Here is a 12,933-nt window from a genome sequence, read left to right as displayed (position 1 = left end):
ACTATTTGGATGATTCAGCCAAAATTGGCTGTCAAACATTTTATTTGTTTGACGAATGAGAAGATAATAGAACTTATTTGTAATTGCCACTGTCATCTGAAAGAAAATCTATGGTATTAATATTCAAATAGCTATTTGTGGCATTGATAAAATGCAAAAGCATTAGTCAGTATCTGAAAGTATCTGTTCAGATAAGTAGCTCTCTATGAAGAAAAACCAGCACTCTTAAGAGTGGAATTGATAACTTTAGGAAGTTGATTGTTTTTTTTTTTACTTGATAGTAGATTTCCTGTTAATATACTTATAAAAACACTGGATAATATGTGATGCAAAATTCTGACAGATGGAGTATATGGAACTAATGGCCTTCACACTATTGATATGTACTTGGAAAGAAACGTCCTGCAGTAATAAGGCTTTCTGAGAAGAACTCTTGACTCTCCTCCCATGGCTGATCAGAAGGAGATGGTACACTGTGAGGTTTTGTCAAGTGCTTAGTATGAAAATGTTTTGCAAGTGCTCTGCAGTTCAAGACACTAAAGTCTGGACTTGTAATCACTTATGAGATGCCGTTACGTTCTAGCTTCTAAAATCTATCTTTTCAGGAATTCCGCTACTTTACCTACACTGTTGTTTTGTGATTAGGATTACCTCTATAGCAGAGATGCTCTGAGGTGTAAATTGATCTGTTATTTTAATAATTTGTTATGAGACACTCATAACACGTTTCTTCTATGGGCATATACCTAGTTACAAGGTTGCTCAGTCTATATGTAAAAATCATGGATCTTTGGGTTTTCTGTGTAGTTGACTATATTATCTATATTAATAGAGAATGGTTACACTTTTTCAAAGTAATAGGAATTTTTTTTAACTGAGCATCTGTTCCCATAGCACACAAAGTGAGGGAGAGAGAGAGAGAGAGAGGAATCATATGTGCTTATGCTTATCCATCAAAACAGCTTATATGTGAAATCCACTTTTTAGAAGTAGAGACAGTTGCGTGTTCAGATAACTTTTTTTAATACTATTTTAATTTCTCGTACAAAGAAGTCTTTATTCATAGTTCTCTGCACTGTAATGTGAAATGAGATAAGTTATATTAGTTAAAAATGGAACAAGAGAGATGAATCTTAGCAGTCCAGACTCAAAAGAATGATCTTATAGCTCAAAAGAATGATTTTATAGTTAAATATTTTAACTATAAATACATTTATTTATTTATTTATTTCCTGGCTTTGTATGTTTTAGGATATATCATGTAAACTGGGATTTTTCAGATGAGACTGAAGATACACTATATTTAAAGCTCATTGTAGTTAACTTTGAGCATCCTTAAGATGCGCTTTAAAATTTCGGCTTTGTTCTTTAGCACCTTGTCTAATTTTGGCATAGTGTTAAATCTTTATGTCAGACAGAGGAATGAACAAAATTATCTGCATAAGTCTGCCTTTTCCTTATTTGTTTACTTTTTGAAATGAATAGTCCCTAAAGGGATATAGTTTGAAGAGGGTGTGTGCAGCCTAAGCTACAAATGAAGCCCTTTAAATATTTCTTATTGGACACCTAAAAACTGGAGGCATTCAGTATCGCTAGTCACTCTTGAAAATCTCAGCCAAGATTTTTTCATTTTTCCCAGAAGAGCTATGGCCAGGATGGCTGAGGCTTGAAAGCTGTGTATTTACATAAGTGCAAGTTACAAATCTGTGGGTTTTAGGGATGTTTGAATTTCACCGCTTTACACTTGCAGCATGTTATAAGTTGCTCTTGGTTGTTCGCAGGTTGTGAATGTACAGTCTATGGAGAATTGTTCCCTATTTTGCCTCCTCCTTACAGGGAAAGTGATATTTTTTCCTGCCTGTTGGTTTTTAATACTGTTGTTTGTAGTTACGGGTTAGTCACTGCCAGAAATCTGTGGCTGGTCACCGGCTAGGAATTGCTTTGTGTTGATGTTCTGCCTCCTTAGTGGAAGCCACAGCTTCTGTGATTTTGTCCCTTTTTCTCTGCATCCCACCTGTCTCTCTTTTCTTTTTTTTTTTTAATATTCTCTGGCCCCAAGAGAAGCAGCCCAGCAACAGGAAAGGCTGTGGGATTTGTAGGCTTTTGGTCAGGCTGTGCCTTGGACCTGGCACTAACCACCTGCACCCAAAACTACCCAGTTTTAGGATGCCGCAGGATCCACGAGGTGCAGCTCTGAGTTTTGTGAAAGAGATTTCTGTTTCTCTCACACCCCTGAAATGCGTTTCCAGGGTGTCATTGGTGTTACAGGGTTGAGGAGTGCCTCTGACCCTCAGAAATATCTCCAGGGCATTTTCCCTTTTGCTTGGAATTGCCTGAGCTCGGCGCTGGCAGAGTGACCTGGAGGAGCGGGGCCTGCTCCTGCCCACAGCCTGGCTCCTCTGCACGGTGCCTGGTCTGCTGCAGCATTCTTGGCTCCAGACCTTGGTAGGGGATTCCTGAACTCAGAGTGCTTTAAAAATGGTCAGGGCTTGAAGGGCTTTCTCTGTGCTGAGCTCTGTGCAGCTTCCAGGGGATTACATGGAAATTGGGTCTGCTCTCTTCCAGTCCAAAGTGTGAACATGGCAATTAAGGCCACCCCTAAGCTGGATCTTGGCTGGGCAAGTTGGGCTCTGGAGCAATTCTTTTCAGGAAGCAAAGTTGTTTCAGATGCTGGGCAATTCTGCCCTGATAAGATCGTGAACGAGTCTGGGAAGGGCTATGCCTGCAGCAGGGCATAATTTGTTGATGATATCAGTGCTGGGCATAATTTGTTGATGATATCGGTGCTAGACATGTCCCATGGTGACTGATGTAACGTCAGGTACTCCAGTAGACTTAGGCTAAAATACCTGGCCTCAAAAAGACCTTCATTATCTTTTATGGATTGTACTCTTGGTCCATAGTTTTAACTGTTTTGAGGGATGAAAACCCACAGTTTGAGGAAAAATCTACAGAAGGAGCTGTCTGTAATGTGTAAGAAGGCCACCGAGGTACAGAAACTCATGTTTGATACGTGCCGCTTCTCTGAGTGTATTTTTTTTCCAGCTTACTAATTAGTTAGCAAATTAGTAAGCAAATCCTTGCTTACTGTTTGCAGCTTTTTAGGTTCAGTTGTATTGTGCTATATTCAAAACAAGTAACAGTGATGACTGATCTAGTCGGAACTATGGGGCTTTCTAAACATGACCCAAAACTCATAATTTCTTATAATAATGAATGAAGTATGACGACTCCATCATATTCATACAAACACATGCATAAACCTACGTCCAAATGAAACTCACTTGGACTAGTTGTTACGCTACTGTTAGTAAAACTTGTTATATGATGGTGAGAAACTATTAAAGTAAACTAAAAGTATCTGAAAATAAGGTACGTATTTTGGAGAATTCCAGTAGTTCTATACATATGAAGTTTAATAGGGAGTGAAAGTGCTACAAATCAGGCCTAAGTTTGTCCTGGATTTTTAGGGCTGAAAAGAACAATTTTTAGTTTTGGATGTCAGAGAATCTATTGTGCTGAGGGGATTTGTGGTTTTCCCGCGTTCCCTGCAGGGATTTGTTACCCCAGAGGATTTTCTCTTGTGCTGAGAACAGTGAACTCAGAGGGTTTGATTCAGGAATCTTGGTCATTTTGAAAAGAGAGAAGTTCCTAGTTTTTGAAAAAAAACAAAACTCTTTAAAACTTGTAATTAAAAAACAATGGTGAAAGTTAATAATTAATGGCTTGTGACTGAGTTATTAATGGCTTTACTATTCTATGTAATGAAAGTCTTGAGTTGTCTTGCATGCTGTTAACTATGAAGCCAAAAAAAAAAACAAGTAACAAGAGAAATTTGCCTTAGTAGTAAATTATTTTAAATATACAAAATTACAGAACTGTGTCCATAAAGTATAGAAAGTTCTTGTTTAAGGATTATTTTATATAATAGACCAGAAGGAAAATTTGGGCTGGCAGAATTTTCAAAGTTCATGTTAAACCCCTAACTGCTTCTGGTATGAAAGTCATCTAAGCAGCCTTGTGTTGTTGTTTCCCTCAGGATATCTTTTAGGCTTTCTTTCTTTTTTTTTTTTTTTTTTTAATTCCTTCCCTTTGGAAATCCAAGTGTTTATTTGCATGCAAGGTAGGTGAATTCTTTTATCTATTTGTGTATCGTAAACCAAAGCAATTAGCATACTGCAGTTATAGTACACTTGAAAAACAAAACAACCCTTCAAAACCTTCAGTCAATATTATTCCTGGAGGGGAAATGCTTAATTAAATTGTATGCAAACTACAACAATAGGCAAAGTTGTTTGGTGTTTAATAATGACTGTTGTTGTGGGGGAGTGGGGTGAGTGAAAAAGTGACTGTAGCAAAGAGCTTTGCATGCCATGAACCCAAGGATAGAAATGAGGTCAGCCTTTGAAGGGACAGACAACACGCTTATCTGCCAACATTGGAAAGTCCCAAAAGATTAGCTTATTTGCCAGATGTTACTGGGAGTTCATCACTGACACCCTCTGCTTCGTGGGCTTCATCTCTCGCCGTGGTTGCAGTTGCCTTTTCTGCCCTTTGCAGGCTTCCCGTAGCTCCTCTCCAGTGTGGAGCACTGGAATTTTTCCTTGAAGTAGATTTTTTTTTTTGTTTCACAGCAATCAGCATGATGAACCGTCTTGACTCGTGAAGATGATCTGAAGATGCCTTGTTTTTCTTTCGTACACCCACGATAATGCTCTTGGCATAAGAACCGCTGATGTGAAGCATAGCAGCTTCTCCAGATCTGGAAGTGGGGCTGTGTTTGTGAAAGGGTTTGCGAAAGACAGAGTGTTTTCCCCACTTAGTACTGTTAACCTTTGGGAGATGAGTGCAAACTGGGGCAGACTGTCTGGGAAGCTGTGCATTTTCTGGTGCTTATTTATTTATTTATTTATTTATTTTCCCCTTTCCTCTTCACCTCCTAAATTACTATAGCTACAATTTTGAGCTGTCTGTTTGTGCTTTTAACAACTTGCTGGGGCATCAAATGTTGCATTATAGTGGTGCTAAATGTGCAGCCCACTGAAAAGTAGTAGTATGGGAGCAGGTGTTATCAGACGCATGTTGAAATGACTGGGAGAGTTTGGAATAGAGACTCTGTGTGTATCTTCTCCTTTAAATCTTTCAGGAGTTTGCTAGTAAATATTGATTTCAGCTAGGGATGGTTTTAGCTTTTGTGTGGGTGTTCTGTGCCCCAAGGGACTGTGTCCCAAGCAGGGAGAGGCTAAAGCTTGCTCGTAAAGAAAGAACAAAGCAAATATGTTTTCCCTTTAAAACACTAGCTGCTAGTGTTTGTTTCTTGAAGCAGGATTCCTGTCACTTGTGTTGCTGTGGTTGTTCTGCAGTTGTTCCCCCTGGCCTTTGTGCAGAATAATTTTTCAGATGGACAATGACTCACGTAAAGGCCGATCCTCTCCCCACGCACATCCTATCTAAGAAGTTAAAAATTTGAAGCCTGTGAGTTAGTTAGTAGAGGGTTCCTTTTTTTTTTTTTTTTTTTTTTTTTTGCTGATCATTAAAAGCCTCTGCTTGAATCCTGCTCTGACACAGCCATTCTTTCCATTGACTATCTCAAGAGCCTCAACAGTCCAACTTAACCTTTTAATATGAGCACTTATGTGGACTGCCTGAAGGTACAGAGCAAGAGTCTTCTTCCACGATTGAGATAAACCTGAAATTCTGATGTTTTTTGAACACCCACAGACACTTGATGTTCTCCTTAACTGTTGGCACATTAAGACTGTAGACCTAGATGTTGGTTTTACTGCATGGGTCTGGTTTAGCTATTGAATTTCCAGCAGTGAAAAAAAAATGCCTATAGGTAAAATGGAAACATTATATAGGTGCTGCAGATCTGCCGGCTTGTGAAATATGTATGGCTGAATGTGTATCTCTTCTTGCGTTGCATAGGTTTATGGTTATACTGTGTTACTGCATGTTCTGTGTTGCCAGTGAGGCTACACTCTGGCCTCTCTGAGGCTGAAATAATTATATCAGACTTGTAACTAGGGATAGTGGGTATTAAAGTTGTTCTGCATATGACATCAGTGGAGGACAGTTGCAGAAGTACAAGCCTGGACCCCTTCCATGTGAGGCAGTCCCTATTTGGCCAATTGCAGAGTGTAAAAGAGCCACATCACTCCTAGAAGTGTTTTTCCAGAGTTGATATAATAGTCATCCTTCCCTATAAAGATCTAATTTCTCCTATAGAATATTTCTATGCTGAGATAACTTTCATGAACTGTTTTCAAAAGTGCCGGGTTTTGCATACAGATATATATGTATATATATATATATATATATATATATATATACATAATTTCACCTTTCCTTCGTCCTATTTCCTTTTCCTTCTTTTTTAATTTGCGTGTCCCAGTGCCTGTGCTCAATATCCCCACGGTCATTTCTGTAAAATGGCAAATCCCTTTGCTCTGTACCAAGTTAATCCATGCTGGATTTCCTGTACTGAAATGGAGAGCCTTGGAAATAGAGATTAACCATTTAAACCAGAGCTTTTTCACTGCGCTCGAGATAAAGCTCATCCTGTGTAGAGGACCGGTTGTGTCCTCTGCTGAATAAGGATGTCTTGCCCAGGTGGCAGACAGTGTTGGACTCTTCCTTTACTATTAGTTGGGAAGTTGCTGCCTTGCAGTGCTCCCGGCCTCAGGCGAAGCGGGGTCGCTTGCTCTCGAGTTCGGTCGCACGTTGGCCGCTCCGCCTGGAGATTTATGGGGCTCTCTTCTGCTTTAAAACAAATGAATAAAGGCCCGAGCTGAGTGTTTTTCCACATATAAATGTCATAAATACGATTGCAAAAACTTCACTGGGGTACCAGCTAGAGCCCTCGCTCCAGTGTGCCTCACGTTAAATGCCTTCTTGGGGTCTCCAGGCACAGTTTTCTTCCCAGCATCCAGAAGCATTTGGAAATGCTTTAATCCTGAAACGAGGGGGTTTCCAATGGCAGTACTAACAGACCCTTCGTTGTGCAGCCGCAGCCATGATGATGAGTGTGTGCATGTGGAAAGCATGGTGCTCGTTTTAGAAAACAAGCCCTTGCCCTGAACGGCCCGTGCAGAGGAAAAACACCATGCACAGCTTCAGTACAAGGATACTTAAACTCAGCTTTGCTAATGCAAGTGCACCTTAGGAACAACTGTAGGTGTTAACTGAAGTGCTCTGCACTTCCCAAAGCAACAATTTTAAATAACATTTGTAATTAAGGCTGTAACTACCTGTTAATAGTACAAATAGCTTGCTTTTTAAAATGCTGTGTATGCTGATGGGGTTCTTTAATTTTCTTTACAACTGCGTTATTACCCCATCTCCTCTCACTTCTTGTGGCCATGGCCCTAAAATACAGGTGATGCTTCATATAGTGCTGATGTCTGTGCGTTAACGCTGCTAGCGATTTTTTCCTGTGTGCAGGAATCTGAGTCACCTTGGTCACAGCAGCCTGCAGAAACTGTCTTCCAAATGTGCGCCCAGGTGATTAACTCCAGCAACGAGGTTGCTCCTGGGAGTGTAATTCCGCGCTCGTGCAAATGCTGGCATCAGTGCCATGCCCTGTGTTCGGCTCTCTGTGGTGCGCCTCCCCATCGGTTCTTTTTTGCTGCTAATCAGAGGGCTGAAAATCTTGCAACATTTAGACAGCTTGAGGTTGAAGGCTGAAATGTCACTTTTAAAGGAGGGTTAAAAAGGTCGCGCAGCTGCAAATAATAATAGCCCAATGAAAATCAGATTCTTGCTGCAGCCCACTTCAAGAATAACATTGAAACAGGAAACAAGCCTGCTTGATGTTTTTACCAGTAAGGCAGTAAGATTACTGCTGAGTTTAAAAGGGAGAGGGAGAGTGGCAGAAAGGAGCATGCCTTCTTGGTGTCAATTCTTAAAACTACTTTTTCAATCCAGAAGAGCCAATTGTGAAGCTGTGTAAAATCTCCTTGAAGAGCCTTAGCATGGAGGGTACTTTCTCCTGGATGCTGTTGAGAGGGGATGTAGTTTGTCGCTGTGTTTCGAGGGTGGTTCTGTTTCTTTTGTTCATTTTTTTGTTTTGCTTTTTCATTCCTCATGTGCTTCATTTTTATTAATTATTATAAAAGATGCTTACAAGAATTGTATTTGGATATTGAGAAATAAAGCCTTGGCTCGCTGCAGAACTTACTTATTTCTCATACATATAACACAGCTTGGAGAAGTCCTTCCATGTTTCTGCTACATTTTTATTTATTTATTCTTCTCAATACCTCAGCTTCTGCCGGGCAGAGTGATATTTCTGGAGAATGGCAGGCTACAGCAGCACAGCAGATTTCCTCCCATATATATTCTGCCAACAAGGCTCTTTACGTGCTCACAATAGGGCAATAAATGCTGGCAGATGTTGTTAACATCTCTGTTAAAATTCAGCCCCCTTTTCTGCTGCATAACCTACTTGTGCCTATTTTTAATAATATCAGAACTAATGCTGACATATCAATATTGGTGCTCATTTACTGCTATCATTCTTGTTTGCTTCTTTTAAGAGGCCGTGAAGTTGCAATAAATTAAGCTATTGAAAACAGAAGTCAAAAATTCAGGCCTGCGTAATATTTTAACTCTGTAGCCTTCATAGATTCTGCTAGCGTTTGTGTGAGTTAATTGTGGCAGTCACACGTTGCACCATGGAAAGTGCGTGAGTGTCGCTTGAATTTTTAAAGATCTTGAAGGTTAATAAGCGCCTGAGTGTGGATGGAAGTGTTGCTGTGCTTTATTTTTATTAGGTGCTGTGGAGATGCTGCCAGGGCTGCTCCGGGCCCTTCGCGCGTGCCGGAGCCCCTGCGGAAGAGCAGGCCTGGGCAACGCGGCCCTGGAGGCCTTGCGAGGTGGCCTGTGAGCCGAGGGCTGCAAACTCCTCCAAAACTCATGCCTGGCAATAGCCAAGCACTCAAAAAGCAGCAGGCAGCTTCCCTTGCTCGCCTGGGAGTTGCTAGATGGTTTCTAGAGGTCACTTCCCACCTCAGTCGTGCTGTGACTCCGTGATTTACCATTCTCAGAGGGCCGGTCGCGATACCGTCACGACCACAGCGCTATCGGCACGTGCAGATAGCAACTCAGCACAGCAGAGCTGGGCTCTAGAGGTTGTACTGCTGTTTTATAGCATGTTTTACAGGTCGGGGGTGCTAGCCAGTGTCCTGGTGGTCCCCTGTGACATCCCCGTTCCAGATCATGACATTCTTGTGTTTAGCCTCTGCACATGTCGATTCCCACGGGAACCAGCCGGTCCTTGTAGATTTGGGGTAAATGCCTAGACACCCAATCTGACATTCTTTTTTTAAGGGTACTGAGAATAAAATCCAAGTCCAGGTTTTTGTGAGGGGGATACCCACATTTAGGACTTTAGTCTGTAACTCTTCTATTACTTTGGTGCTTACTTGACACTTATTTATATAACCTCGAGAGTTGTTATCAAAGCACAGTGTTACGGATTTAGGGATCAAAATCGCAGGCTCCTGGCGGGAGGAAAAAAACTAGTCAATAAGAAAACAAAAGCAAAAGGATTCCTGGTGGTGTTTTGAAATTTGCTTGTACACTTGGGATCCGAATTGTAACTCTTGTGTTTTTTTTAGCTGGGTATCATCCCTTGTTCTGCAATTGAAAATGCAGTTGTCACCCTCCCCTGAGGAGGAGAGAGGGGTAACACAAGCCTTTGGCTGTGCTTCAGTTGCAGCAGTAATTGAGATATCAGATAAAGTCTTTCATTATCTGCACATAACTTTGTCTTTTTTTTTTTCTGTTCCCTGTTAAAGGTCTTTAGGAAAGACAACATCCCAGGGTCACATACCATAAATAGAGGTGGATTTAAAAATCCAAACTCGATGGCGGATTTGTTTTTGTTTTTGCGGGGGTTTGTTTGTTTAGTCGGTTATCTCTGCCCTGCTTGCTTCGCTCCAGCACTACAGCGTCAGTCGGAGAATTTTTATTGCTTCACCACTTAGCCGCCTGTCTATGCACAGGCTGGAACTGAAATAACTGAAATTAGAAGTAATTTAACACCTTTAGTTATTTTCGTACAAGCCCGTATGTGAACACACTCTTTCATTTCTGATTATGAGTATCCTATTTCAGCTGAGCATAGATGTAAGTTAAATCAAAACAGGATATGAATAATCTTAAAGGAGTAGATTAGGTACAATTTTCGTTATTTCAGTTCCAGTCTTGTGTAGATAGTTCAAATCTGAGTTAAGGGTCTTTCTTAACATCTGATCATGTTTGGTGCAATAAATCACCAGGCCCAGGCCAGGTTTTGGTAGAGATGTCCATATTGAAAAACCCCAATTGGGGCTAATTATCACTTTTGGGGATGGGATCCACATGGAGGTTAAAGGCTGAGTGAAAATGGAGACATTCTTCACCTCTGGATGATGTTTCTGGGAACCAGCAGAGACACACAGATGGTGCTCTGCTATTTACTTTTTCCTTAGCTCATAGGTAGGATGTATTCTGTATATGTGGTGCTATCCACTAGAGTAAATTTTAACTAAAAGTTGGCGGCGGTGGGAGAAGAAGGGAGAATATTTGTCATCTGATTTTTTTTTCTTTCAACGGAGAACTTGCACTACTGAGACATGATTGCTGTGAGTACAGGTCTCTAATGATGTTAATGTTCACAGTGTAGTTTGTAGGGAAAGATAGGACCTTTTGGAGAGGAAAGCTGCTTTGGTGACAAGTGTTAAACGTGGTAAAGGTATTCCTGATAACTGGGAGAAATGGACTATAGTTTTTAAACATGGAAACAAGATAGAGTAATTTTAGCACTTGTTTTTTCTGCTGTTTTTTTTGCAACTTCAGAGCCAAGTTCTACTTCTTCACTAAAATATTTGTCTTTCCTTTGTTGCCTGAAAGACCCTTACAAACACAAATCCTGTATTTTTTGCAAAGGGGCTGCCCTGAGGTTGGAGTTATAAGGCAGCCTGGAAGCAAAAGACATATGGTGCACTTTAAGGTGCTTCAGCTGTTCACATGCTAGATTGCAATGCCAATTGTAAGAACAGGCACAAGACATTCAGAAAGAAGTGATGGATTTACCCTTAAGTGCTATAAATGTTCGTATAAATGATGTTGTCCGTTCCAGATGGGGACACTGCTGTAAGATCGACCCAAATTGAGTTGTGTTTCTGTATTCTATATTGAAAAAACCACCCGTGTTTATTCAAGAGCCAGGAGTTTTCCCCTGGGCTTTAGTTCAAAATCAGAGAACTGCAAGGGCTCTGGGGCTGTTACAGTTTTGCCTCTGGGATCTGGTAGAACATTTAAAGGATGTTGATGGATATTTGTCCCGTGTGCGCAGACTGTGTGTACAGTATAATATATTTAAGTTATTATTATTGAACAATATGAATAAAGAACTTCAAAAAGCGGGTTCTTTCTCTGAAATAACCTGAATACCTGGTTTTAATATTGTTCAGCAGGAGCTGCAGATGGAAGGCAAAAATTCTTCATTCAAGATCTTTCTGAGCAGACATGGTCTTATCTAGTAACAACACCGAACATATGTTTTTTTCTGAGGCAGGATTTCTGCTGTGAAAGCCTAATGCATTTTTTTTTCTTCTTTCAAAGTAAATATGTGCACACAAAGGAGTAATAAGAACTTCGACTGTAGGGAGCCTGCTGAATATTAGCAAATTCAGTAATGTGAGGATGAGAACTTCTTTCTGGTCTATTTGGGGAGTTAGAAATGAAAACACCAAATTTGAAGACTGTATGTTGCATGTATGTGTGAAGTCTAGAATTTATATTCAAAGGTTCCCTTTCTTTCCCCCTCCTCCTTTTAACATGTAGATTTATGAGGAATCAAAGATGAACTTGGAGCAGGAGAGGCCTTTTGTCTGCAGTGCCCCAGGCTGCTCACAGGTGAGTGGAGTCAGCAGTGATATTAATTGAGTCCTCAGCACTAGCTCTGGCTTGTATAATGCCTCCTGATATATTAACACATGTCTAATAATAATGTGTGTTTTGTTTTTTTAAGTCCTTCCCCCTAACTCCCTCCTTGCCTCACAAGATATTATTGCAAAATGTTTAAAGCAAACATACTGCTATTCAGGAGTGAGTTGGTAAATCTGCTTTATCAAGGGGCTTCTTTTTCCTCCTTTGCCCCTAACTCCAACGTTTCAAGCCAAGTATTTCAAATTCCTTTAATGGTTAGCAAGGCAACACGTTTTATTTTCTTCTCCTTAGATGTGCAATGCAGTAAGTATATTCCCCAGTGCGTATGTTGACACTCCTGGCATTTTTCTGTGTTTGTAATCCTTAAAAAGGGTGCTATCTTATTAGCCAATATTTTTATTTTTAAGAAATCATTGTACTAAATGTCCCCTATTTGAAAAACAACTGGTAGGTAAGTTCTGCTTGAGGATGTACATGTGGGATTCCTGTTGACTTGGCTGGTGATCTGAAGTGTGCTGCTGAGGGTACAATAGGACCTGTAGCATTAGATGCTTGATCTTAAAAACAAAACAAACAACAAAAACTAGGAAGAAGTGAGAGGCTTTATACCTGTTTTGCTTTTGAATTGAGGCTTAAGGGTTTCTTGCAAGTAAAATCTCCAGGCAAGGACATATTTTGGGTTTTTGCCACAGACCTCCTGTATGCCTCTGTTTTAAGTGATTTAGCTTACCCATTTCCCAGCTTCCCTCTCTTTTAATGAGGGTAATATTTTCCTGCTTTAACTGTATGTTGAAAGTTTTCAGCTGGCTAATATTTTTACAACCCTTTAGGTTCCCATGATAGCACGATGGATGAACGAAGTATTGTGCGATTATGAGTGCAGTGTAGGTGTTGATTTCAACAGGAGTTGAAACAAGAAAGAGAAGCTTCAGATCAGGTTAACAGCTGGTCAAGAAGCTTTTGCCATTTAGTTAAATGGGAGAATGCATCTTGCTG

The 12,933-nt window shown here is 40.4% G+C and overlaps 1 protein-coding gene across 1 annotated transcript in view; it reads left to right on the top strand.

Moving 5' to 3' along the window:
• The window catches only part of CREB5 (cAMP responsive element binding protein 5), a 232,631-nt gene that overhangs the window by 23,532 nt on the left and 196,166 nt on the right, over positions 1–12,933 (top strand). Inside the window, exon 2 of the mRNA XM_088521209.1 lies at positions 11,833–11,904. Within this exon, the coding sequence (XP_088377335.1) occupies positions 11,851–11,904 (54 nt within the window). The 5' untranslated portion in view covers positions 11,833–11,850. The remainder of the gene's footprint in view (positions 1–11,832; positions 11,905–12,933) is intronic.

This window comes from Tinamus guttatus, unplaced genomic scaffold, assembly GCF_059628265.1.
Source record: "Tinamus guttatus ecotype Peru unplaced genomic scaffold, ASM5962826v1 Tinamus_guttatus_pri_ptg000115l, whole genome shotgun sequence".
In the NCBI taxonomy this organism is placed as follows: domain Eukaryota; kingdom Metazoa; phylum Chordata; class Aves; order Tinamiformes; family Tinamidae; genus Tinamus; species Tinamus guttatus.
Note: the sequence above shows the minus strand (reverse complement) of the source record. Positions and strands in the feature narration are given on the sequence as shown.